We start from the raw sequence: 26,965 nt of genomic DNA, 5'->3' as shown, positions 1-26,965 counted from the left end.
AGGGGGTCCAACCCGTTACTAGCATGGTGTACCTAATAAAGTGGCCGGTGAGTGTACGTAGAAAAAACTATTGATACCGAATGTTATATATTACTTTAAATGATGAATGACAAAGAAACTGGTCCCTGTGACTGATCTCTACAGAGCTCTGTATCCATGGTATGTCAGTCAGATCTATTGGATTGACAAAACTTAGGACCCTATCCTTAGAAGGCATACCTTTCTAATGACTTATCTACAGTTGCCACTTTTGAATTTAGCATTTTTTTCATTGGGATACATGTGTCATATTGATGTGAATTTTGCTATTTTTAAAAAAAAATTCTTTGTTTGTATAACTTTTTCATTACAAACATTACAATACAAAAACAGACATGAAATAACACCACAATGTGGGTACAAAAAAAAATTTGAATAATAAAAGTCAGGTGAACGGGGGCCACACTAAGGTACAAAAGAAAAAAAAAGGGAAGTAGTTGAGAAGGTGAGTAGAACCCTTTCTCACCTAGGGTGGAGTGTATGGTGGAAGAAAGGGAACGCCAATGCAGCTAGACTATTCATAAGATGGAGACAAAGAGTTGTCAAGGGCCAGGTAATTTTCACAGATCAGAAGAGATCAGACTGTCTGAACTGGATCCACGGGAACCAGGTTGAGTGGAACTTTTCAAAGGTAACATCGATAGAGGCAGTAAGTTTATCCATGTGCATTAAGTCTTTAACCTTTGAAAGCCAGAGAGGCATTTGTCTGGCACTAAAGTAATGGAATCCAAGAACAAACTGCCATCACAAGGAAGCAGAGGAGGGAACTCTTATAGACTTAGGTCGGAATCTCGCAGTGCTGAAGGAGTAATAAGGCAGCCTCGAAAGGCAAGTAGTAGTCAACAATCCAGCAAACTGAATAGCATCCCAGAAACGAGTTAACACTGGGCAGGATGAAAAAATATTCCTTTCTCCAGGCCACACCTCCAGCAGCTAGGGTCAGCCTTGGGAAATATAAAATGGTACCGGGTTAGGACTTGATACCAACTAGACAACAATTTAAAAGCAGAAGCACATAGAGGTTTAGTGAGCCAATTATTTTGTTGACTTGGGAGCATTAATCACATGCTAGGTACTGGCTACTACAGGAGCAAATGGACCACCCAAACATAGGATAGATAAGTACTACACACTGCCTTTAGGACTTTTCATCTAAAGTGTCTCTCTGTCTCCTCTTTAGCAGGACTTGGGGAATAAGTGTATCTGCTGTATTCTTTAGGGGATTATGCTTGGCAGACAAAATATTTGTGGCTTTTATATGTGAATCGTGTAATGTATCCTTCATGTCAATACCACTTCTATATGGGAGATATGCAAATGAATTGAGCTCCCTTTAATATTTAGTAAGCTGTTCACCTGTGACTTTTGTCATCAGCAAAATTGTTAAACCTTGTCTGTGTTTCTACATGACTTTCTGTTTCAAAATACCCCTGATGAATTCCGAAGCTAGGGGGAAATGTTTAGAGGACATCTATCATCAGATTCAGTGATGGTAAATGATTAGTACTCACCTCCTGATCTTGTCCCCTTGTGTTGTAATAGGTGTTTGTTATGTGCTGGAACGGCTGCATATTTAAATTTATTCAAATTAGGCCCAGGAACATGGCAGAGCCCCTCTTGGCTTCGCCAGGATTTAATTTATGGACATCCCCAGTCCTTCATTGTTTGTCTGGTGATGCCTACAGAGCTTGCAATGAGCCGGCTATGCAAGGAATGTAATCATCATGCATGTGCAATATTGCGCTTAATGGCTCTCTGCAAGCTCTATAGTTGGTACCAGGCAAACAACGCAGGATTGGGGATGTGCATAAATTAAATCCTGATGGAGCCTAGAGAAGCTCTGTCGAGCAGCTGAACCTAATTTGAATAATTTAAAAACATGATTTTTTTTTTAAATGCAGTCGTTCCAGCACATAACAAGCACTGATTACAACAGGGGGACTAGACGTTGAGTACTAGTCCGCTACCAACAGTGAATCGGATGGTAGATATAGTTTAATGTCACAAGGTGAATTGCCCACCCTTGTTATTTGTGTTCACATGCATAATTGTCTTTTTCTTTTGTCATCACACATCAGGTGAGCATCACATGGGAGGAGTTGTACAAATTCTGTGATAGCTTGACTTCAATGTTAAACTCTCTGCCTCCTTGACTTTATACATCTAACATAAAAGTTGATTTTCTGGATGATGTCACCAAGCTGGGTCATGAAAGAAACATGATCCATAAGCTGTTCAACTGCTTGACAACATACTATTTGTGTTTTAATATGCCAATTTCTGATGACAGGTTCCCTTTAAGGTTGTCATTCCTTGATATAATTTGTTTAATAGTGCATGGCACTCATGAGTTTGGTGGATTACTGACGGACTACTGTCAGGGACTGTGTTTTGTTAGGAGTATGCATTAGTTCTTTATATTAGTTTTTATTGTATGGTGTATGCATTTTTAATATGTATATATTATCACTTGGAATGAGGTACATTTACCAATCTGTTTGGAGAGTCAGCCATTTATCAAAATTGACACAGTGAGAAAAAAGTAAGGAAGTGCCCTCAATGTTATTGAGAGCCATATCTATTGGTGTCGAGTTAAGTCTCTCTTAATTTTATCTTTTATTTGTATTTTGTAATTATCAGGATTTTCTGAAAAAACTTTTTTTTTCAAATAAATCGCTTTTATCAAGCTAATAAAATGAACATATAAACTTTTATATAAATTAAAAATACTGTGCTTTATTGCATTATTAGAATATGAAAATTAACATCTCTTCTTTATTTTTATGTTTTGCTTTTCTTAGGACTATACGCTCACAATGTATTTTCAGCAGTCATGGAGAGACAAAAGACTTTCTTATTCAGGAATTCCTCTCAACCTTACATTGGATAACAGGGTCGCTGATCAGCTCTGGGTACCTGATACATACTTTCTCAATGATAAAAGATCCTTTGTCCATGGAGTTACTGTGAAGAATAGAATGATACGACTTCATCCTGATGGAACGGTTCTTTATGGACTAAGGTAGGATGCAATTTTTATATCAAATTATCATTTTTCAGAAACAAAAGTGCAAAGGTTGTTGGGGGCTAATAAGGAAATGGGAAGTTATTTTAATTTTTAAATATTTGCTAGTTTCTTTATGTTAAATTGTATTTCGTGAATTATTATTAAAAATTAAAATATTACATTAAAAATAAATTGTAAAATTATATAGTCTAAAGTGAAATATTAGAGTTACGTGATTACATGGAATGATGCAGTTTAGAGATAAAAGCTTTTCTGATCAGTTGTACAACAGTTACATAAAGATGTAGAAAAGTCGCTGAAATTCAAATTAAGGAAAACAACAGTGTTCGTGTAAGTAGTCGCGAATCACGTGACATCTCTGCAAAATGTAAATTATTTCAGTTCCATAGCAGCTGAAGTTACAGGAGATAAATGCAATCAAAATGATTATAATTTGCATAGAGAAGTAAAGGAGGAAATCAAATGTAAAAAGCATTAAGCATAATTTTCCCTGGCAATTTCAAGAGGTGCTTCAGCTAAAAAAAGAAAACATTTCCCCTGCCTTGAGACCAATGAACTTGTCCTCTTAATCAGTCAAATTCTTCGAATGTCAAAATTGTCAGCACGGTGCATCGTATAAGTGATTCATCATTATTTTCTTATGATGTTTTACGATGGATGTGCTGAGCTTAAGTGGGGATAAGGATCTGACTTTAATTATTGCGAAGTTGAGCTCTTGATATTTACCAAAATAATGAAAATTTACATGAAAGAGAGCCAATATGTTAAGTGTGGAATGTCATTGTAATTCAGTCACCAAGTTGACTGAAAAGTTTGCAAAAAACTTATCGAATATATGATCTAATGGTATGAAAAGTCACCAGTCAAAAGAGAGGAGAACTCTGGGTTTTTGAATTTTTAAAAAAAATTAAACTGGTAAAGTATATATGATTTCATCATGTTTATGCTACAAAATCTACTAAATGTTTGAAGTTGCTTGTTAATGTATTGGCAGCACTGAAATCTTTGGCTACTTCCACATAGGAGAATGTTTTTTAAATGTGTAATATGTAATATATACACTTCAGAATGAAGTTTCGGGTCAATGTAGACTTCCTTCTAAATCTTATTTGTTTTGCTGCTACATTTTTCAATACAGGCACGTGTGCTCATTCAACCAACAGATATTATTCACAATTGTTTGAATGAGGCAAATATTGCCAGACGCCTATGGCAGCGGTTTATCCGTCCTGAAAACAAAAAAAGGGCATTTAAAAATCAACAGGTCCAATATTTTTCCTCATATCTTATCTGTCGGGGGATATTTAGTGCCCCCCCCCTCCCCACATAGATATCAGATTCAGCAGGTGTAGTCAGAATTAATTTAACATATGCAGGGGGGTCCAATATTCAGGCACTACCTGCATGGAATTGGTATTTGTTGTTTTTTTTCTCATTAAAATCGTGCTTAGTAATTCTGTATTTTTGAGTGTGCATTTCTATGCCTGGGATATGAAAGTACATTGAAGACAGTACCTTGTGTGAATTTTGCCTACAGTACAGTACCTCTTTGTTACTATTTTGTAGTGTGCTGAATGCTTTAAGGGCTTAATACTTTAAGTTCAGTAAAATCATTGCAGAAATACATGTATCCAATCTATTTTTATATTGATCAAAGATACAAGTATCTACATTCAATATGCTGTTTACTGGTTTATCCCATGTAAGCTGCTTGAGGTGCAGAATTGTGAAAGATATAATGTACTGTATATGCACATTATACAGTACAGTTTAACTCATGATTGTCCACCCAAAACGCAATAAAAATGAAATTAAATAAACAAAAAATACAACCAGAAAATTATTATGAATACAATATATATACAGCAGTGATGGCGAACCTATGGCACGGGTGCCAGAGGTGACACTCAGAGTCCTCTCAGTGGGCCCCCAAGCTATCGACCCAGCACAGTGTTCACTAGATAGAACTCAAAGAATTCTAAGCAGACCCAGGCAACTTAAGAGATGCTAATCTTAGGGCTATTTTAAAGCAACACATCAATGTCTGTTTGGGACAGCAGGAAGATTGAGAAGGTGTGGACAGAGCTGGATTATCTTTGAGGGCCCTCTTCCTATACAGACCCTGTAGAGAAGCTGCAATGGTAGTCTTAATTTGCTCTCCTTCTTTGTATTGGTGGCCTTAGGGAGCTGATACAATTTTGAAAGCTGTGGCAGAACAGAGAGCAATAAGTTACGGAAACCTTGGCACTTGATGATAAGTGGGATTTGGTTGTGGTTAACTCTATACAGTATATATATATATATATATATATATATATATATATATACACACATATATACACATATATATATAGTGCAGCAATAAACTGAAAGCTTGAGGTTCACCGAATTAGAGGCTCAGTTCCTCACATTAATATTAAATAAAAAATCTTGTATGTATTATAAATCTCATGTTTATTATATAGCGCCATCACATCCCGCGGCTATTTACAGATCATAGGGGAAATATACAAACAAAATAAGACATTACAGAGCAATCACATTGTCATATGAAGTAATAGGAGTGAGAGCTCTGCTGGCGAGAGCTTACAGTCTATGACAAGTTACACAGGAGGTGACAGTGCTCGTACAATGGTCCAGCAATTCATTAAGAATTTGTAATAAGTAAATAAAGTAATGCTGCTGCCTGAACCAGTCACCAGACACCATCTCATATGGAGAGTCCAAGGTGAATAAGGCTGCATAGTAGCCTATAGATTAGTATTTATGAGAGTGCTTGGATTGGTTAGTGAAAAGAGAACCAAAGTTACTTGTAGATAGGGTTTATAATAGGCCTGCCTGAAGAGATGGGTTTTAAGAGCACATTTGAAGCTTAGGTAGTTGGATATTAAAGTCCTCTGGGATGTGCAATGTAATTTTTCTTTTTTAATGGATATGAAATAAAAGGAGAAGTTTTAGAAATTTTTGAGTTCCGGCCATACTCTACTTTTTTCTTGGATATTTTTTGGCCCTCTGACAAGCCTTACACAAGACACGTGCACCAAGACTATACAGAGGATTTCATTCTTCTACCTCCAGCGGCCCACGTGAGTGAGTGGATAACTCAAAAAACTTTTTGCACTTTACTAGTTGGATATTAGTCTCATTGTCTGGGGTAGGGCATTCCAGAGAACTGGTGCAGCTCAGGAGAAGGCCTGACTACATGAGTGGGATAATCGATTTAAAGAAAAGAATAATCTTACATCATTGTAGATTACAGCACGAAGATTGTGTTATAGATCAAAATGCAAATAGATAAATAAAAGAGATATAAAAAGTTTAATAAGAACAATATCAATAATGTCATTGGGATTATGAACAAAAAGTGGCATCAGAATTACATTCCGTGGGTTATTGTTTCTAAGAATTTCAGCAAATTGCATGTGACATAACAGTCAATGATGCCTATTCTTTGCAGTCTCTGGGATATGTCATGCACAAGGTAGAATTCCAGTTAAGGTAGGAGATTACATATGGTGCTTTAGGAATATTGTTTTATTTTTGCTGTGTGCTAAGGCAAATGTAATCTGTTAAAATGAACTATGATCTTCCTTGACATCATGCAATTTCATGAGGGTTCAATACTTTTAATACAACATAGAGCTGAACATTTGGAAAGTTTATTGTCTTGTATTTTACATAATTACGATCATAGGAGATATGTTTCAATTGGTTTCTTATCTTCAGAAGTATCAAAGATAACTAGTATTACTTATAAGAAAAGCCAGGTTCCTTTTTAACCTGCTGAAACTTAAGTTGACAACAAAATGATGGATGTTTCTGACAGAAACGATGGTGATATTGATAATCATAAAAGAACTGTCACTTGATCTTTGCTTTTAGGTCTTATCCAGTAATATTGCTTCTGGTCATATCTAATCCTCCAGATAGGGATTTATTGTGATTTGGTTAACATCATCTATGAGCCTTTGTAAACATACTTCCCTATACTATGTACTTACATAAAGAATAGAATTAGCTATGTCCCACTGTGATGATGTTGAAGTTTCCTTTTTGCTGTTATTTAAATTTTGCTCCCCTTAAGAAAAATGTTGTGGACATACACAGGACAGAAGATGGCTTCCAGTAACATGTCCACATCACATGTCTTGTACCTCCCTAGGCAGGTCATGTGATCACCACTACGTTTGGCTGTACTCGGTTGGTTGCAGGGCATCCAGTATGGCCAGAGTTGTGGTGAGACAATGGCATTTACACACATCATTACTATGGTAACAGAGCAGTACAGTCTGTTAGATCAACACTGGGAGCAAAGCATGAGAGGAAGGAGCTGTTACTGAGAACAGAGAGATTATGGGAGTTGTAGTTGTAGATGATGACATCTTCTAGATAACGCCGCCGACTTTAGTTTTGTTTTGTTGAATTTATTTAGTTATAGCATCATTGGTTTTTATATCAGGAGTTTATATTCCCAGAATACCCCTTCAATTTTTCAAAAGTAAAATTCGACAATAAGGTGGGTAGAATAGGTACATTATGCTGTATTTATTATTATGAAGAATCCAGATTTTTTTTTTTAATAAAAAGGTGTCATAATGTGGTGTCAAACCAGCTGACCACATAGATTTTAAGGATATAAGTAGTGGAATTTGTTTCCTCTGAAATCATGAGAATGTGTATATAAAACAGAAATAAATCATTTTAGGCTTTTAATATCACACTGGATATTAAAGAAGGCTATGCTGTATGTCCGGCTTTCTGAGTGATCAGCTGTTATTTTGAAGGGATATACAGCTGGCTCCACAATGTTGTATCACTTGCCAGCATGTCAAGTAGGTTGCTAACCATGTAACGCACAGATGAGCTGGGTCTGCCAGATCGAGGGACATTCTTTGCTAGTGGCTCATATCTCTGACTAATAGAGGCATTTCCCTGTGCCCAAATCTTATTATAACCCCTCGAGGGCCAACCTATTTTAGTTAAAAAAAAATTATCCATTAGCTAAGATTTAGTTTATTTCCTTTCTCTTTATTTAAAAGTGTGATACTGTTTTAGATCACATATAACTTCCTTCTCTCTCTCTCTCTCTCTCTCTCTCTCTATATATATATATATATATATATATATATATATATATAAAAAACAATATTTAGAAAATTTTTTCAAGCCATGAACAATGGGGGAAATGTATTTAAATTGGTCTTGTAAATCCTAGTCTTAAAGTTCCACCCACTAGTGATCCAGCCTCTTGGTAAATATGGGAGCAAACTCCACCAGTTTGGACCTGTAGACCAATCGCAGCAAACACCCCCTGGTAATACCTAAAGCCGCTTCTGGCACCAATCGCTGGTCTTAACCATGTAATGTATCCGGCAAAGCTGTTGAAGGCATTTAAATCCCTGTGGCACATACGCACTGCCACATTGGATTCAATAGCTCCCCCTCGTGAGGTCATCGGGGGCAGTAATCAGTTATTATATATACTATACTAGACTCCCAGGCCTGTCATTCAGCTTGATCTCTAAGCATCTGCCTCTAGCAAAGCTCCCATATATTGCAATACTGCAGTATTAGAGTATATGGTAGAAGCCATCAGGCACCCAAGTCTTAAAGTACCCTTGTATGTCTAAAAAAATAGTAAAACATTTTTTACAAAACTAAAAAGAATATAAAAAAAATACAAAAACCTAAAAGTTTAAATCCCTTTCACTAGAACATGAATATATGTATAAAAAAAAATATACAGTAAAAATAATAAAAATGTTAGAGATCGCCACCCCAAAAAATCTATGATCTATCAAAATATACTGTATATACTAGAGGCATGTTTTTAAGCACAAAAATTTAAAAATTTAAAAATTAACACTGTACTCATATATAAGCTTGGCATACTCAGGGCAGGGGCTGGACGGCTCTCTATAGTGAGGGGGATGGCAGGCTATATACTGGGGGGCAGGGGCTGGCAGGCTATGTACTGGGCTGTAATGGCCCAGTACATAGCCTGGCTGTAATGGCTGTAATGCCTGGCTGTAATGGCTGTATAATAGGGGGCATGGCTGTCTATATAATGGGGGGAGGGGGGTGGCTATATACTGGGGGGAGGAAAGGGGCTGTCCAGTTTTATACTGGCCGGAGGCTATGACCAATGCATTTCCAACTCTAGGCTTATACTCAAGTCAATAGGTTTTCTCAGTTTTTTTTGTGTTAAATTTAGGTACCTCGGCTTATACTCATTCAACCCCGTAATGGAAAATAGTGGCAAAATGTCCAAAACGCTATATAGTGCCAGAAGATGGCAAAATGAAGAATTGTTTAGTACAGAATGTTTTAATTTTTCTAAATGTATTAAAACACATTAGAACCTATTTAAATTTAGTGTCCCCATGCAACCATCCAAAGAATAAAGTAGACATGTCATTAAAGGCACACAATGAAAGCCATAAAAATTAAGCCCACACAAAATGGCGCTAATGCGTTTATCCACTAAATTCACTGCATTTGGAATATTTTTCCCGCTTTCCAGTACACGGCATGGAATATTAAATACCTTCACTATGAAGTACAATATGTTATGCAGAAAACAAGCCTTAACACAGCACTGAACATGGAAAAAAAAAGTTACAGATTTTTGAATTTGGGGAGTAAAAATGTAAACGGAAAATTTTGAGGGATGACTAACTTTTCAATAAATTATGCAAAATGAATAGTACAAGAAAACTTGGTTGTCCACGCTTTTTAAAAGTTAAATAGAAAGTTGTAGGGGGCATCCAAAAAAAGCACCCTCCAGCGTTCCCCTCACAGCTGCCCTCTGTTAGTTATCACGCATTTTTAAGAATCCCAGACAACCCCTTTAATCTTATCTTATCAGGCAAACTGCCTCCATTTGCACTTACTATGGCTATTACCCCCTTTTCCTCCTAACCTGCTTCTCAATATGAAATCTCTGCTGAATTCTACTTTTCTTGCAAAATGGACAGAAAGCTCACTGAGGTGTTCTGTTACATAGAAGTTCTATGGAGAGGGGAGGGGTAACAGTCAGTCACAGCAGCTAGATCTTCCCTCACCCACACAGAGATTAAAGGAAAGTGTAGAGATATAGGGCGCATTTACTTCCCCGGTCCCTGCGCGATCCCCGCTGTGTGTTGTCTGCCAGAATGCCCATCTGCCACGATTCATGAAGATTGTGCGCGATTTCCTGCCTCTGCTTCCCCGATCAGGTCCTCTGGAGTTCACCTTCTTCCTCCTGGTGCATGTAAGTGCATGGCTTGGGACACAAATTGAATTATTAAATCCTGCGCGTAGTCCGAATGCTTCGGATCGTCCGACGGCCCGCCCCCCGGTTTGTGTCGCGTGAAAGCCAGCGCAATTGTGCCACAAAACGATTGCATGCTACACAATTTTTCCGGGAAACCTGATGGAAATGCAGCCGATAGTCTGCAGTTCTCAACTACACCAACTGGCTAATGATTTCTTCAAAGTTTATTGACAGATAAGTTGCTCTTTAAGTTCTTCTACATCTCCGTATAAAAATAGTTTTCTTTATTTATCACCTCTTAAATGTTCATTTTTTTCCTCCAGTTCCACAAAAACACTTTGCATTTATACTGCAGCAAAATAACAAAACATTTGCCATTTGGATTGCTTGTCCTACTGATGAAATTGAACTTTTATTAAAACTATTCAGTGAGCATTAATCAAACATGAACACATAAATTAATTGCCAGTCTATAAATAAATTAGTTAATTACGGGAAGACAAAAGCTCTGTTTTTTTCCGTGCTGCATGTTATAAACAGAGACAGTTGCCAGCAGGGCACTGAGAATAATTTGCAGCACATAAATGTTGGAAGGGAGTCGGGTTATGTAAGATATGCCTTAACTTTACTCTACTAAGTTTTTATTAAATTGACACAGAACAGAAGTAGTGGATTCACTGAGCCATAATCAACAAGAGTGTTAGGTTCCCCCTGTGGCAGACTGAAATGGAGTTCTACATTCTGTAGCTTTCCCTTATGGGTAATGGTGCAGAGCAGGGGGCAGAGCACGTCCTTCTTATCCTCAGCTATGTGTCCTCATATCCTCTCCTTCAGCTCATCTTCACTGCTCCTAATCAAGAGAATGGAATTAATAGATAGAATTTATATCTCATTATTTCAGTCTTGTGGGACAGGGAGGTAGAAGCACATTCTATTTGTTCCTCTTCCATGCATGACATTATCTCGTCTTATACTGAGACGCAACATTTAGACGTTGAAGATTATTTTCCCTTATTCTATTGCAAAATGTAAGAATTATTTATATATGAAATCTAAGAAAAATATATTGTATATAGATATAATATTTATACTACTATAATATGTAGTCTGCGATGCCTACTGTCTCATGGCTTTTATTTAGCCTAGATATAGGGTGAAGCTATGATCTGAGACTCCACACTCAAAATGGTTCAGGTTGCTGCTGTTCCTCCTAAGATCAAATACTGTTGGAGACCTCCTCTCTGTAAGGAGACCTCTTACATCCCAACTCTAGTCAAAAGCCTTTCACTCAGCTAACCCAGTTCACGACACTTTGCTGATGAGATGCATAGACATTGAAACAGCACTGTCTACAGTTGGGAATCTGTTCCTTATAGAATAGATATACTGCTTTGTACATCTCATTAGGCTTCTCGAAAGTGAAAAGTGATATCATGAGGGTTGTTAAGGGAGCTGCCTTACAAGGTAGCCAAAAGAGGCAATGTTTTCCTTATTTCAACCTGGAAAAATCATTTGAATATTTCACGTTAATGAAAATGGGTCCTGACAACTGTTGCTTGATGGCAGATGTTGGAGATGAAAAAAATCAGGCAGTAAAACTCCAAATACTTTATTATTATTTTTTTGTTCGGAGAGTTGTTGTCAGTAGTTCACAGTAGTGACTTTCTATCCCCATATTCAGTACACATGCACTAATCATATATATGCTGCTTGTCCAGTAGCAAACATTAGTGTATGGCCACCTCGACACAAAGCCATCACAGATTCAACAGCTCACCAACTCAGTATATGGAGTGAAGATTTCCAATATAGCAAAGGCATAATGGGGCCATTTATTTAGTTGTGTTCAATAGTTTTCTGGACATAATTGGTGGATATTACAACTGAAATCTCTGCCAGGTCTGACCGGGTGGAAATTTTATTCCAGTGTCTGAGTGTACCTCCGAATTTATGAAGATGCCGGAGCCATTTAGTATATTCAGCATGCAGTAGGCCAGCAAGGGGATTATGACTTACGTTCAATACATAAAACTTAATAAATTCCCCCAAGGGTAATGTAATTTGATTCCATTGTCTGTTTGTTAAAAACCTGGATGTTTCAACGTTTATAAATACATAATATAAAAGCTCTGTAACATACAATATACATTTACTGCATGTCTTGACTTCCTTAAAAAAAACTATAAAAATAAAGATACAAAAATACCCCACCCCCCCAATGATTATAAAATACAGTCTACTAATCTAGAACTGTTGCAGAATGCCTCTGCTCAATTCTATGTGAAAGTTGTAAGAGGCTTCTGGTTTGATACTACAGCAGTCTCTCAGATCACAAGGAAGGTTCTGGAGAGCAGTTCAATGAAAAGTGCTAAGACAACAGTGTGAGGGCAAACCCCAATGCATCCACTGTCCGAAGTTAAAAAGAATAATTTTACAGTCCTGCTGCTGAATATACAATTAGGCATGACCAAAAATCTCTGAGGGCTGCTGTGAAGTACATTGTGCAACTGCTCAGTTAAGACTCAGTTTATTTTCTATATGCAGTATTTGTAAAAAGGCTCGTTTTTTGGCAATTATTTTTACTACTATTATTTTTAAATACTTTTAATTTAAGGATCACATTTTTAAGAGTTATTAATGTTGACATGTGGAGTATAGATAAAGGAGCATGAAAAAAAAATAGAAAGTGTCCCTGTTGATGTGACTCTTTTTAACCAGATTTCACAATCCTCTTTCAGACATTTGTTTTTAGTAGTAGATCTATGACCTACAAAATCTTTGAAAGGGGTTGTCTCATGAGGACAATTACTTTGGAAAAGAAAACCCCCTGGCTATCAGCTGTTATTGCTTCTGGCCATATACTGTCCTTTATATACCCTGCAGCAGCCACATACATGGCAGAATCATTTAGAGAACAAGTGCCTTACCTATTAAGTGTGTAAGTAGACTGCAACAAAATGGCTAATTATATATTTTTAAATTTATCATAGTTCCCAGCCACTTTGTGTTCAGACTCTTAAAACACCTACTTATTCAGCATTGAATGTGACTCAACCCTACAGAAACTTTCCAAATTGCATGTTTACCCAGACGGTTCATCCAGCCACATATATTTTCTGTTCAGAAATGCACACATTCAGTAAAAGCCAGTGCTGATGAGGTGGGAATAAAAAATTTATTAGCCTCTACCCACCTAAGCAGTAATAAACATTCTTATAGGTTTTGGATGGTTTCCAGAATGAAAATTTGATGTGGTTCAGTAGGGAGTTTGGGGTTATTTAGCGAGTATTGTAGGAGGAGGGCAGGTGCTGTGTGTCTTTACAGATTTGACGCAAACTATTGCAAGGTTCTTCCTTTTAAATGCCATCCAATTATATTGTGAAGGTTAATGAGATCTTTAACAGTTTCCCAAAGACCATCTACATAAGGTTACATGGGAGCATTTGCTATAGGAGTGTTAAGGTGTAAGCTAGGAATCTTTGGCTTGTTGGATTTTATTACCCTTAATAATTTTCCTTTGATGAATGTATTCTCAAAGCCATCAGTTCAATGATATCTTCTTAACAATACTTTACAATGGTCCAATTGTATCATTTATTATGTGTGTTATATTAACATACTATAAAGATATATTTTACAAATACTGTAATAAACGTTTACATTTACAATAGGGAGTTTTTTGAGATCATAATTCATGGTGTGTTGGGAGATGTCTTTAAACCATGGGGCCCTTTTACAGCATATGTGATGATTGTCCAATCAATGCAAAGCCCATGTCTGGGACCCATGGGTCCTCCATTTCAGCACATAAGTGGCCTCCATCCTGCACTTCTATGAGACTGCCGAGTAAAAGCCAAGTCTTCATGCTTGGCTGCAGTTACAGAGGTTGGGTGACCCTTTTTCCTAAGAGAGATATTAGTATTATAAACTATGGCTGGAAAAACTAATTACAATGAATTAATTAATTATCTTGGTTTTTAATGACCATTTGGACAGCTGGCAGTTCTTGGTTTGGTGGTTTCTAACTTCTCATCATTAATCAACCAGTTGGAACCTTTGAAGAACCCCTCTGGAGGAAGATATCTATCAGTTCTCTGCCACCAGCTTGTCTTGTCTAGCTTTTTTCTTCCCTCTTTCCTAGGTGACATGTCATGGAGTAAGTGATATTGTTAAATAACAAAATACAGTCTCTCTGAATTACAATATTTAAATTCAATGGAAAGTCTTTGTCAAATCCTGCCAAAGACTTGAATATGAAAGTATTATTGTCTTTAATAACACATGTTCCAGGTAGGGAAAAACATTAAACCACCATTTTTACCCATATGTGTAAAACATTCAGTGTACAGTTACAGTGAAATATTTGGACACTATAAAATCTACTCCATGGGGAAATTTATCATGAAGTTAACTGCACTATAGCCTATAAACTTTCAGGCCTGAATTTTGTAGGCTACACCCAGTGTGCAGGCAACTCCATCACTGGTTGTGCCCCTCTTCTTGCCCTTCCACACCCACGTGGCATGGAGATGGCATGATAATGATAATGATAAACGTCCCCCCATAATTCTATCTCAGTCAGGAGGATCACCGAGATCATTTACAGCCGTACTGACCTGTCTTATTGTAAATTAAGCACTTGGGGTGACATAGAAACCTCCATTAGCTGCTTTTTTGACAACAACTCTCATCCCACTAATTTTACGTTAATTTATTCACCCTGTTCCCTCTCTATGGACTTTTATGCGATTCGATAGTATGTGAGTCTAATGCATGTTACTCTACGAGGACAGATTCAAGAGGGAGTTAATGTCAGATTCAAAGAGGCAAGGAGAAGGAAAATGACATAAGTGGAGAAAGAAGCATTCTCTTTAGTAACACATTTTTGGATTTTTCTGCAATATCTTTGGTCTTTCTTTAACATGTTTCCAAGGAAACATGTATTTTTTTTAGAATTAGATATCTTTTGTCAGACCCTTGGGTACTTATTACACCTTTCAAGGAGTAGGAAAACTTAGAAATAGAATAATGTTACAGTGAATGTATTATTTAAAAGTTTTCACCATGTCACTCAAAACATCTTTTTTATTACTAATTAGTACAACAGGAGGCAATTTGCGTGTGCTATATAATATTTTTCTTTCCAGTAAGAGGGAATGTGTCACTCATTTTCTTTAGGACTTATCTGCGTTATCCGTACAGGGAGGGGAGTAGATAAGCTGTGGCATCATGTTTTATCACACACCTAAAGGTTACCTCAATATACAAACAATCAACTTTAATATGCATAATTAGACAAAGAAGTACAATGATAAAAAACTAAATATAAATAGTGGTGGTTCAAAGAGGTAATATCATAAGGAAAGAGGGTAGCTCCCCTAATGGTATGCACTTAGCCCTACACGTATACATGAATATATGATATGATACAATACAGTTTTATTAATCCCCCAGTTTGGGGAAATTGTTTGGTAGCAATGATCCACACATACTAAACAATAGACAAGACACAGGAAAAATACATAATCAAGTGACATGCAACATCTGGGGGAGGGGAATACTAGTGCTGGGGCTATTCAAGCTCTTAGTCCTAGAACTCAGCACTCGAACCGTTCCATTGATTTGGGGATAAAAGAGTTACGGAATCTGGTAGTGTGACAGCATAACTGCCAATATAGGTACTGATGTTATGGTGTTGCTGGAGAATCATTGAGGACAGAGGGTTTTGTTTTGTTCAGTGAGATCGCCCCGAATTTGTGCAAGCATCTTTCTTCCTATACTTTGTTGAATGGGCACGGTGGCTCCCTGATAGTGCTATGTGCCTTCTTGATGATCTTGGACTATTCATTTTTTTAATTCCATTTATGTTACCTCCCAGCAGACAATAATAATAATTCTTTGATTTATATAGTGCCAACATATTTCACAGCATTACACAGAGCTTGCAAAATCAGTCCTTGGAGTATGGGAGGAAACCAGAGAACCGGAGGAAACCCACGCAAACACGGCGAGAACATGCAAACTCTTTGCCGATGTTGACCTGGACTTGAATCCAGGACCCCAGTGCTTCAAGGCTGTAGTGCTAACCACTGAGCCACCTTGCTGTAAGACAACAGTGTAGTTAATAAAGTACCATTCACTAAGTTTCACAATTTTACCTAAAACAATTGAAACAAGTAATTCCTCAAAGATAAATTATAATGTAAGTGGTAAGGGGCAACTAGTTTCTGATGCCTTCCTGGGATAGGTGCAAAAGAAGGAAACAATACAAACACAGAAGAATGGTCTCCAGAGCCATGTCAAAACCAATAGGACAGATGAAGTACAAAATCGCAAGTTAAAAGGATAGTCTGAATATGAACAGAAGGATCAAATTACCAGGATATAGAGATCAGAATAACAGGATAATCAGGAGCTTGTTAAGAACTAACTATATAATAGGCAAAGAGCACAGAATAGGAGGAGCCTATATGAAAATCCATAGACCATGCTCCAAAGGTGATTAGAAAAGAATATGAGTCTAATGCTGAGTTGAGGAGTCAAGAATATTTTTGAAAACTTCAAATATCCTATTAAAAATTACCTTTTATATTTCTTTCACAGTTAATAGGACTCAATTTAATTTATACTTTCCTTTTGATTAGGTCACTTATTAAATTCACTAGAACATCTCTGGACATAAATATTTTTCTGGCATCAAATCTGCTGAATTGAAGTAAAATGCAATAAATTCTGCAAAGCAAGTGTTACAAAAGCCCAGTAAATCATAATTTTATTCAATACCATATGTTTTCACATATTTAACAAGTGAACCAAGATATGCCAGGCAATTAGGCCAATCATCTTTGGGACTTTGTCAATTTTTCTTCATCTTGGGAAACAAAAACTTAATATAAATCTATTAAATAACAAAGCTGGTTAGGCCGAAGAATAATACCTTATGGCAAAAACCAGATTTCAGACAACTTTTGCACACAAGGGTTCGGTTTCAGCTCATTAACTACAGCAAATATTTCTGTTACTGGAGAGAGAGAGAAAAGCAGCAAATTGATAATCGCAAAACTAGAAGAAAAATAGGCATTGATTCTTCTTCTAATTTTAACCAAATCATCCATTTACTTTACAGGTCAAATTTTAATACATTTTTTGGTATTAAAAAAAATATTTTCCACTACCAATAAAATACTTAAAGGGTTATTCCAGGAATAAGCATCATTAACATTCAGATGGGTCATAAAAATATAAGCTTATATGTCATTTGTTGTTATTTAGAAATTTGCTCCAATTAGCAGAAAAATTATGTTGACCTACACAAAAATGAAGAATAAAAATTTTACTATCCCTTTAATCTGTCCATTGATTTTCTCCCAGTGGATCTTCTTCAGAGGACAGAAGATGGCTGTTGGTCACATGTCCAGATCACAGTTTCCTGGGCAGGTCATGTGATCATTACAATGTTTGACTGTAGTCGGTTGCTTACATTGGGTTTGATGTCACTGAGAGGGCAGGGCCTATCACAATTACGGGAGTGGAGCCATCATCAAGGAGCAGTGAAGCCTCATTTTAAGAATGTGAAATCATACTTTGCACAATTATTTGGTCCAGTTAATGCCAGAAAACTGGGCAAAAATGTAGGTATATTTGTATAATTTGTGGCACACCCACACCCACTTTTCAGAGAATACAAACCCTTTATCATTTTAGTTGTAAAAATGTCTTAAAGAAAAACTACCATCAAAAGCCATCAAGAAAAAACAGCTCCACTCTTCTTATATTTGTTATCCATGGCCTCCTTCTTTCTAAAATAAACATTTTAAATTATGGTGTTTCCAGAGCCCCTCAGTGATGTCTTTTTACTCACTGTTACAATGAGCAGAGCAGGTCTCCTCTACCCCCTTACACAGGCAGAGGGAGGGAAAGTCACGTTCTGATAATTGTAACAGCCTGTGATGGTTCAGCACTAAGGGGCTCTGGAAACACCCAGCAGAGCCCCTCAGGGTCATTAGCATAATTTGGAATCTGTCTCAAATCCTAGGGTTAATATCAGTCATACCATTAATAAAAATAAAGGACCAATTGTTCACTTTTAATTCCCTTTGGAATTACTTTACTTTTGACAGGAAAATGTTATAATGGTACAATTGCCTTCAATCAACTGGGTACCCCGATACCTTTTACCCTATGGGGAAGTAATGAAGTTTAGTTCCCAGAGGGTTAAGGTCCAAATATTCAAAAATGAAATAGAGATAACCCCCATGACCCTATCCTGTTAGTGGGTGCTTCTAATTATCGCTTTTGTCCATGTTGTTTGTGTAGATCTGATTTTTCTTTGTTCAAATTTAACTCCAAAATGAAAATACCCCCCTTGCATAACAAAGAGCCTTCTCCTTTTGCCCATGATGAGAGCCAAGCCATCTCCTGTGGAAGTATGGATCTGCCATGACCTTTTAGAGTCAAGGTCCCCTGGTGGGTTGTGAAGAGCTCTAAAAGAGATACAATGGCAAAATTGCCCTAAAATGTCTGCCATTTTTCCCTAAAGTTTCAGACGTATGTTGGCCATGTGGTGCGGAGGTGGATATTCTACTTCATACTTGGTGGAGCTGTTTAGTGCTCCAACCCTTGTGGAGTAAGGTTTTTGACACCTACCATCAGGTTACTGGGAAAAGAGTCACTTCATCTCCCCACATAGCTCTTTTGTGGATAATACCTGGTTCTATCTCAAGAAAAGCCTTCTTTGCCACTTTTTAGGCGTAGCTCGTACATTAATCCCAAGACATTGGAAGAATCCCCAATCTCCTTTGATTGTCAAGTGGCTTCAGGAACTCGTGTTTATCCGTAAAATGGAGGAAATAGTTGCGAGTGATTCTGCAGACCCGGGTAAGATGAACACTGCGTGGGCCCCATGGGACTTATATCCAAGCTCCCAGGAGTTCCAAGACTTCTGTCATAGATAGTGTGCGGCATTTCTCTTTCCGTCCACAAGAACCTAGTCTTAAGTGTCCCCATCCCTTTCATGTGCCCCCCTCCCCCCTGTTTTCTTCTTGTTTTGTTTATTTCTTTGTTAACGATCCATACATCGCAACGGTTACCCTGTTTGAGATGGCATCTTGGGGTTTCTTAAATTGGTGTTTTATGCTATGATCTCTTTACCCACTATTCAATGAACATACAATCTATGATGTGCATGATCCGGCACGATCAGTCATATACTGCCATCACCTACTTGTATTTCTCCTTCTTGTGTTCATCCTAAATAAATGTTGATTTTACATAAAATGTCCCTAAAACGATTTGTAATTTAAAAAAAAACCAAGGTGAACTACAAACAATAATTCTGTGATTTTGAGATTGATGTTATGGATTACAATAAGTACACTGTATCACCTTACGTGAAATCTACAGTTCTCTGTGTTCTTTTATGGAGATTTAAGATCTGTGCATCAGTTTGAGGCACTTGTTCTTCGAAGACTGATTTATCAAGATCTTATGACATATTATGGTTAGGTACACAGAAGGAACACAGAAGGCCAGAATATATTAAAGAAAATTTGTAGCTCTGTGACTCTTTAGTCAGATGGTATTGAATTAATAAGGGCATCTATGAACTTTAAAGGATGGGAGAATTAATCAAGGTATAAAGACGTTGAAGCCTAATGAACTGAAATATGCCTTGGTTGATGGATTCTGGTACCAATGGGACTTCTAGAGATCATGAGAACACAGGACACTGAGTAGTCCATTTTAATATAGAGATGCATCAACATCTTTCTATTGACTTCTACAGGACTGATTATCATTCTCAAAGCCCCACAGAGGTCATAAGAGGGTTCCCTAAGTTCACCGATTAAATAAATCTAATGCGGCAACCATAGAACCTTCCTTGTAATTTCAGGTGGTCCCGGAGGTAAGATCCCCAGAAGTCATCAAAGGGGACCTACAGTAATTTACTTCAAACAGTATAAGCATCATCCTATAAACAATCCTAAAGATCCCTACATGTCCTGCAGCCCCTGTGCAATGTTTTCCAAGATAAGATCTCACAAGTTCAAGTTACGCCTAGAATTCTGTTTATATGTTCATGAATGTGAATCACTTTTCCTTTTCTGTGATAAAGTATTAATCTTTCCTAATATTTATCAGAATGTTTTTAATGATGATGTTTTTTATGTTTTTGTGTTCATTTTCTTTTTATCCCTGCTCAATACAACTTGAATACCAATTTGGTTGTGGCTGAGTTTCAAGCCTGTGTTCCACTGCCAAGAGCCGAATGTCATGTTTTCTTCCTTTTTTTGGCTTCTGTTAATAGTCCAGATGTCTTCGCCGAGTTATCCTTTCCAGTTGCATATAACATTTTTGATGAATAATGACAAATGAGTAACGACGGTATAAAAAACATTAAGGAAAACTGACACATTTCTGACATTATAGGCATAAACCTAGTTATTCTACAGTGCAGTATAGAAGCATTTTTCCCACTAAATAATTAACTTGCTCATTTTTCACCTCTTTAATGTTGAAATAAACTGTTTAAAAAAAATAAACTCATAACACAGATGTAAATAACCTGAAAATAGTTTGGAGGGAGAGCTTCACTTTTACAGTTTATAGATTGTAAAATTGTCGTATATAAACACTAACCATTGTCTTTTTACAGCTAAAACCAGAAGTTTACATACACTATATAAAAAGACATAAATGCATTTTATCTGACATGAAATTAGTATAAACCTTTCCCGTTTTAGGTCACGTAGAATTACCATTTTTTTTTACATTTGCCAAAAGCCTGTATTATGGAAGAGGGAGAAATTTTTTGGAGGCATTTACTCTCTGCAAAGTCTGAAGTTTACATACAGTATACAGTATTTGGTACCATTGTCCTTTAACTGTATGGCTCCTTCCACTATCTTCTCACTTAGTTGGTAAAGATTTGGGCCTAATCCTCCTGATAGATCTGGTGTTTGTAGCTGCCTTGATCGCACCTGCCTTTTCAGCTTTGCCCATAAAGTTTCAATAGGATTGAGATCAGGGCTATGTGATGGCCACTCCACAACATTGACTTATCCTTGCTATCCTTTAACCATTTTGTAACCAGTTTGGCAGTAACTTCTGGTCATTGTCAATTTGGAAGACCCATTTGCGCCCAAACTGATGGCTTGGCTAATGTCTTGAGATGTTGCTTCAGTGTTTCCACATAATGTCCTCTCCTCATGGTGCCATCTATTTTGTGAAGTGCACCAGTGAGTCACACTTAAGATGGTGTTCTCAGGCTTACAAGCTTCTATATGGCTTTCCTGCAAAAATAAAGGTCTATGTTCTTGTGTGCATTTGCAAACATTAATCTGGCTTTTCTATGTTTATTTTGGAGTAATGGCTTCTTCCTAGCAGAGTAGCCTTTCAGCCCATGTGGATACGGGCAATGCCGCTCCTAGATACAGAGCAAATATTGCAGTCATTAATCCCAATGTAGGGCTCATTGCCCGTTCTCACCCTAGCACAATGAAAACTTTCTCAGCAGAGAAGGACATTGATAAATAACAGAGATGATGTTGTGACATTGGGATCACTGATCCCAATATAGCTTGTGTTCTCCTTCTATCTGTTTTCTAGAAATTAGATTAGACCCAGCAGGAGATCACTAACTCTTGTAGAAAAAACCTAATGTGGTAAATAATATGTTAAGACATGAAATAGCAAGAAGGAAATCACCAAACATATACATTTATTAATATTCACAAAAAATTGTCAATTAGTGCTGTATTAGTGTCAGACACACTGGTGCACAGAATCAGACAAAACATTGATATATTCATTGTAGAGAGCCAAGGAATCTCAGTTCATGCAAGTTCACCCCAGACACCATTACCATCCTTCTTCAAAGCAAAACTTGTTAATGGCACCATCAGTCTGACACCTAATGTGACATGGAAAATAAAAACAATATTGGAAACAGGATGATTTACTTGTCAAAGTGACTGGATGTCCTACATGGTAGGAAGGTTTATAGGTCAGAATATTAGAGCTTCAGAAGAAAAACTTGGTTTTATAACTCTGAATTAAGTACTGGATATGTATCTTATATCATTTACATCATATTCAGTTTACTATAGGATAATTATTTATTAAATTAGAATTATTTATTATTAACAAGGCATCTGTATAGAATGTTTACATCCTGCCGCAGCACGAGCCTAGGGTATAATGTTCTGTCCTTACACAAAGGCCTCTCAAAAAAATAGTATTTTGGTAAAAACATGAAATTGCCATATATAAATGTACATCTTTTATATATTATTATATACTATATTTACATTTAAGCCCCACATCCAGGCCCCACAACCTGCTTCCCTCATTTCAAAAACTTCTCCTGCATCCTATCCTGCCAAAAAATTGCTAGACCATGCCCTCATCACCTTCCACTTGGACAACTGCAACATTCTGTGGTGTCTCAGCTAACAACCCTCCAAATTAATCATCCTTTACTCTGTTGTTCCCCTAATACATATGCCTCCCTCTCCTTCCACATCCTTTGTTCAGCAGCCCCGCCTAACCGATACATGTTGCTTGATGGGCTATAGAGAAGCCATTCAGGCAACTTATTGCCACTGACAACTCGTCATGGCTGTGATTGGCCAAGTGTTTCCACCAGGTGTCCCCTATGCTAGGGGCATAAAGCTGCCTAATTTTCTGTGCTGCAGTCCATAAAGCAACATGTCTGGGTTTGGTGGAGCTGTCGAACAGAGGACACCATACTTAAAGTTGGGGTCTGCTCATCTCTAATGACGAGCCCTCACAAGCATGGTCCTCCTTCTGCTTGTTCCAGCCCAACGTAGTTTTATGTCTTTTGTACTCCTTTTTATTATTCTTATCTGAATGTACATGAATCCCTTTTCGAATGTACAGCACCATAGAAATAGTGCTGCTCTATAAATTATAATAATAATAAAAATATTATGTTTCCTACAATAGCCATATTTGGTAACTAACCCTGCAGACACAAATATTTGTAAATGAGATCGGAAGTACACTGCTTATAATACAAGGACAGTATGGGGGCATACTAACATATATGCAAAGTATATACTACCTTTTGATTACGGGTGGTCCCGAATTAAAGGAAAAATATCATCACGGATCTACCTTAAAAGTAGGTTTATCTTTTGCATTGCAGCTCAACCCTTTTTTTACCTAATACTTTAGTAACCGCCATAATTTGGAAAACTTTTATCAGATAAATATGTAAATTATCTGAAGAGGCTGATGGGGCGTGGACTAGCTGCGTCGTGGATCAGGAGCTTTGTCTACTCCACGCCCCAGTAGCCTCTTTGAATCCTTCCTACCCTGTTATCTTCAGCATTCTCAGCTCTGAAGCTCATCTGCAGAACTCCGGCTTCTCAGAAGAGTGTGTGTAGTTGCTGTGAGCTGTGCGATGAGGTCAGGAAGGTAGGAGGTACTGGGACATGGTTCAGCTGTATCTCCCATGCCTATTCAGATAATTTCCATACTTATCAGATAAAAGTTTTACAAAGTTCTGGGGCACTAAAGTATTAGGTAAAAAGGGATTAGGCTACAATCCAATGATGAACCTGCAACCGGATCTACTTAATTAGGTAGATCTGTGATGGCAGGTTTTCTTTATGGACACCCAACCTCTCTGCCCCCTGTGACCTCTGGTGAAGCTCTCTGGATTCTTTACTTTAGTCCTAGGCTGTAATAGCTGTAAGGTGCCAGTATGAACCTATCTTGTATGTGACCTGGGAACTTCCTGTATACGGAAAATGATGAGGCGACCAAAAATCACAGAAGATTGTCAAGAGTATTTACAGAAAATGAACATACTGTGAGCTTGGTCATACAAAGGTTATGTCCATTTCTCCACAACTTTTATATGATCAATTTGAAATGCAATTTATCTAGAAGTTACAATCATCTGCCACAGATTTGCCCTTGGAAATCCAAATGGAAAATGTGATGCAGAATCTGAACTTGTTTATATACTACAGGAGTAGCCCTTAGGTTGTATGTGACTATACCCTCTGAAAAAAACATTTCTTTTGGTGCTAAAAGTATCATCAAAATACCCTGATAAATTTCTGGGAATTTCTAATCTGGTCCCAGCTTGAGGCTGCTTTTATCACATGTTATAATTCAAATGATGATAATATGATAAATTGCAGCACCTTTCATCTCCTGCTGTGTACAGACAAAGAACCAATTATTCCCTTAATTGCCTGTCATGGGCAATCGCATATTTAACACACGTTTCTTATGTTTTCACATTCTAGCTTCAAACTTACAGCTTTATTTTAAATAATCGTTTAATATTTTTAAGTCAATGAATGGGAAACGGATGCATCAATGTGGAGGTGTTTGGATCAATTTCTATTAAATCAAATCGTAATTTAAAAAACCTCAAATCTACTTAATTTATATAATTAATTACATGACCCAATAAAACCTTTGATACATAGTTTTCTTTTTCTTATCTTTAGAGTTGTTCATCTGCACAACCGTGCAAAGCAAAATGTAAATGCTGTGCATAGAGTAGATTCATTCTTATACCAGTTCTAGTAGTTGGAAGATTTATCGGATGCCATTTCCTAACAATTACTTTCAAGAACACTCTGATGACCTTATTTTTTTGGCATTGCATGGGTTCATTTATGTTCCCTACTGTTTTGTTGCTGAGGCTTTGTGTCCCCAGTTGTTTCCTTTTATTGCATATTTTCTGAATTGTAGTCTCCCTAAACTTTCCACCTTTACATTGCACTTATGGCAGTGAGGCAAAAGTCAAGCACACCTCTTCTCAAATTGGGAACACCCCTTAAAAGTAGTACTGATGGTATACAGCACAAAAATATTTGCAGTTTTGCTAAAAATGTTCCTAAAAGAATTCATCAGACTGTCAAGCAAGTCCGGCTGGATTTATGAGCAAAAACTGACCCCTCCTCCTCTAACTCAAACATGAACTTGTAGCTATAATTTGCTTCCCACATATAGATCAGCACATGAAACTGACACAGAACACATATTAGTTCTATTTTTGGTGCACTTGAGTGGCCATTGAATCAAAAAGAGATGTTTAATCTGGACAACAGGCAGGGATCAACTTGTGGTTGAGGCCTCCTGTTCATGGCTGTGTAATGTTCCTTACTTAATTTAACGGGACACTTATATAGATGTATAAAAACCTATGTTATTTCTCCCTATAACTTTTTAGATTTTTTGGATTTTTTTGTGCATGCTTTATTAGATGGATTACAACAATCTGCCCATAGTATGATACCCCCGAACCTTTGGGACCGACTCTATCAGGATGTAGGCAGGGTTGGCAGTCCCTGAGCAGGCCATCAGGATCCCCCCACCACTGTAAGAGCTCTGCAGTAGCCCCCCGGTGAATGTTGGAAATCGATAAATGAGAGGATAAGCATTCTACATGACAACATATGATACCTCCATTTACCAACTAATTATTGTGTAATGTAAGTTAATATGATCTGCATGATGGCTGCCTTGGCTCTGATGAAACACACTTTCTAAACTTTAGTGATTAAGACTCAGTTCCACTCTGCCCATGAGTATGGGACAGTACTGAACATCTGGATCTCTTATCTCCATGGTTCACTACAGTGTCGTAGGCCCTACTCAGTCATTCAGACTGCGATGCCCAGACCCTATACGACCATTTAAATATAAACTTAGTGGTAGCGACCCACCACAATACCTGGAGATCCAGTGGTTTAAGGCTTGCACCCGAGTATTGCCAATTTTGGGCTACTGGTCGTTTTCTAAGAAACTGATAGAGGTTGGACCCCTATTTTTTAATTTGGTGTTCCCAAAAAACCCCAGTGTGACACTGGCTCCTATTTTTTTTATAAACAACTGTTGTAAAAATCTTAGCAAAACTGCAACCCGAAATGTATTCATGAATACAGCCATGTAATTTAGTGACACATCTATCTTTTACATATGTATGTTTCCCTCAAGGATACACTCACATACACTGGAAGAAGCCGCATATATGCATAAAACAAATGACCGGGGCTATAATGATGAACATTCAACCTGGCTATGGCTGAAAGAGAAAATGACATTTTAAAGAGGGAAGGGAATCATTGCAAAATGTTCTGAAATGGAATGAGATGCTTCCCAGCAGATATAACTAAAATTAATTTTTCAAGATCTGCCAAGTGTACAATGCTGCAAATGCAATGAAGTTTTAAATATATCCCCAAATGGGAGAAGATAATGAAGTTGCTGTTAAATATTTATCAAGGATTGTAAAATCTCTCCGTGTATTCTGGGAGCCCCCTGCTGGGAGCCTGCCTAGAGGTACATCCATGATACAAGCAGGAGCACAGATGTAGCTCCTTCCCATTCCTCTACACGATGACAATCTATAGAGCTAGGCTGGAGTGGTGTACTGTTATATTACAAGCTTCTAATCTTTATACATATATAATGAGATGCTCCCAATGGTGATCTGCACTGATGCAAACAATGTGCCTTCATATGAAAGCAAAATGCAATTCTGAGAAGGGAGAGACCTGAGGAACCAGAGAGGAAGCTCAAGAAGAAGGGGATGTTAAATGTAATAAATATAGTGGATAGTCTAAAATGTTTATGTATATACACTCACCGGCCAC

General features: G+C 37.4%; 1 protein-coding gene across 1 annotated transcript in view; it reads left to right on the top strand.

Moving 5' to 3' along the window:
• Positions 1–26,965, top strand: part of GABRB1 (gamma-aminobutyric acid type A receptor subunit beta1) — a 305,334-nt gene that overhangs the window by 124,271 nt on the left and 154,098 nt on the right. Inside the window, exon 4 of the mRNA XM_072124822.1 lies at positions 2,841–3,061. Within this exon, the coding sequence (XP_071980923.1) occupies positions 2,841–3,061 (221 nt within the window). The remainder of the gene's footprint in view (positions 1–2,840; positions 3,062–26,965) is intronic.

This window comes from Engystomops pustulosus, chromosome 1, assembly GCF_040894005.1.
Source record: "Engystomops pustulosus chromosome 1, aEngPut4.maternal, whole genome shotgun sequence".
Classification (NCBI taxonomy): domain Eukaryota; kingdom Metazoa; phylum Chordata; class Amphibia; order Anura; family Leptodactylidae; genus Engystomops; species Engystomops pustulosus.
This window is presented reverse-complemented; position numbering and strand designations above follow the sequence as displayed.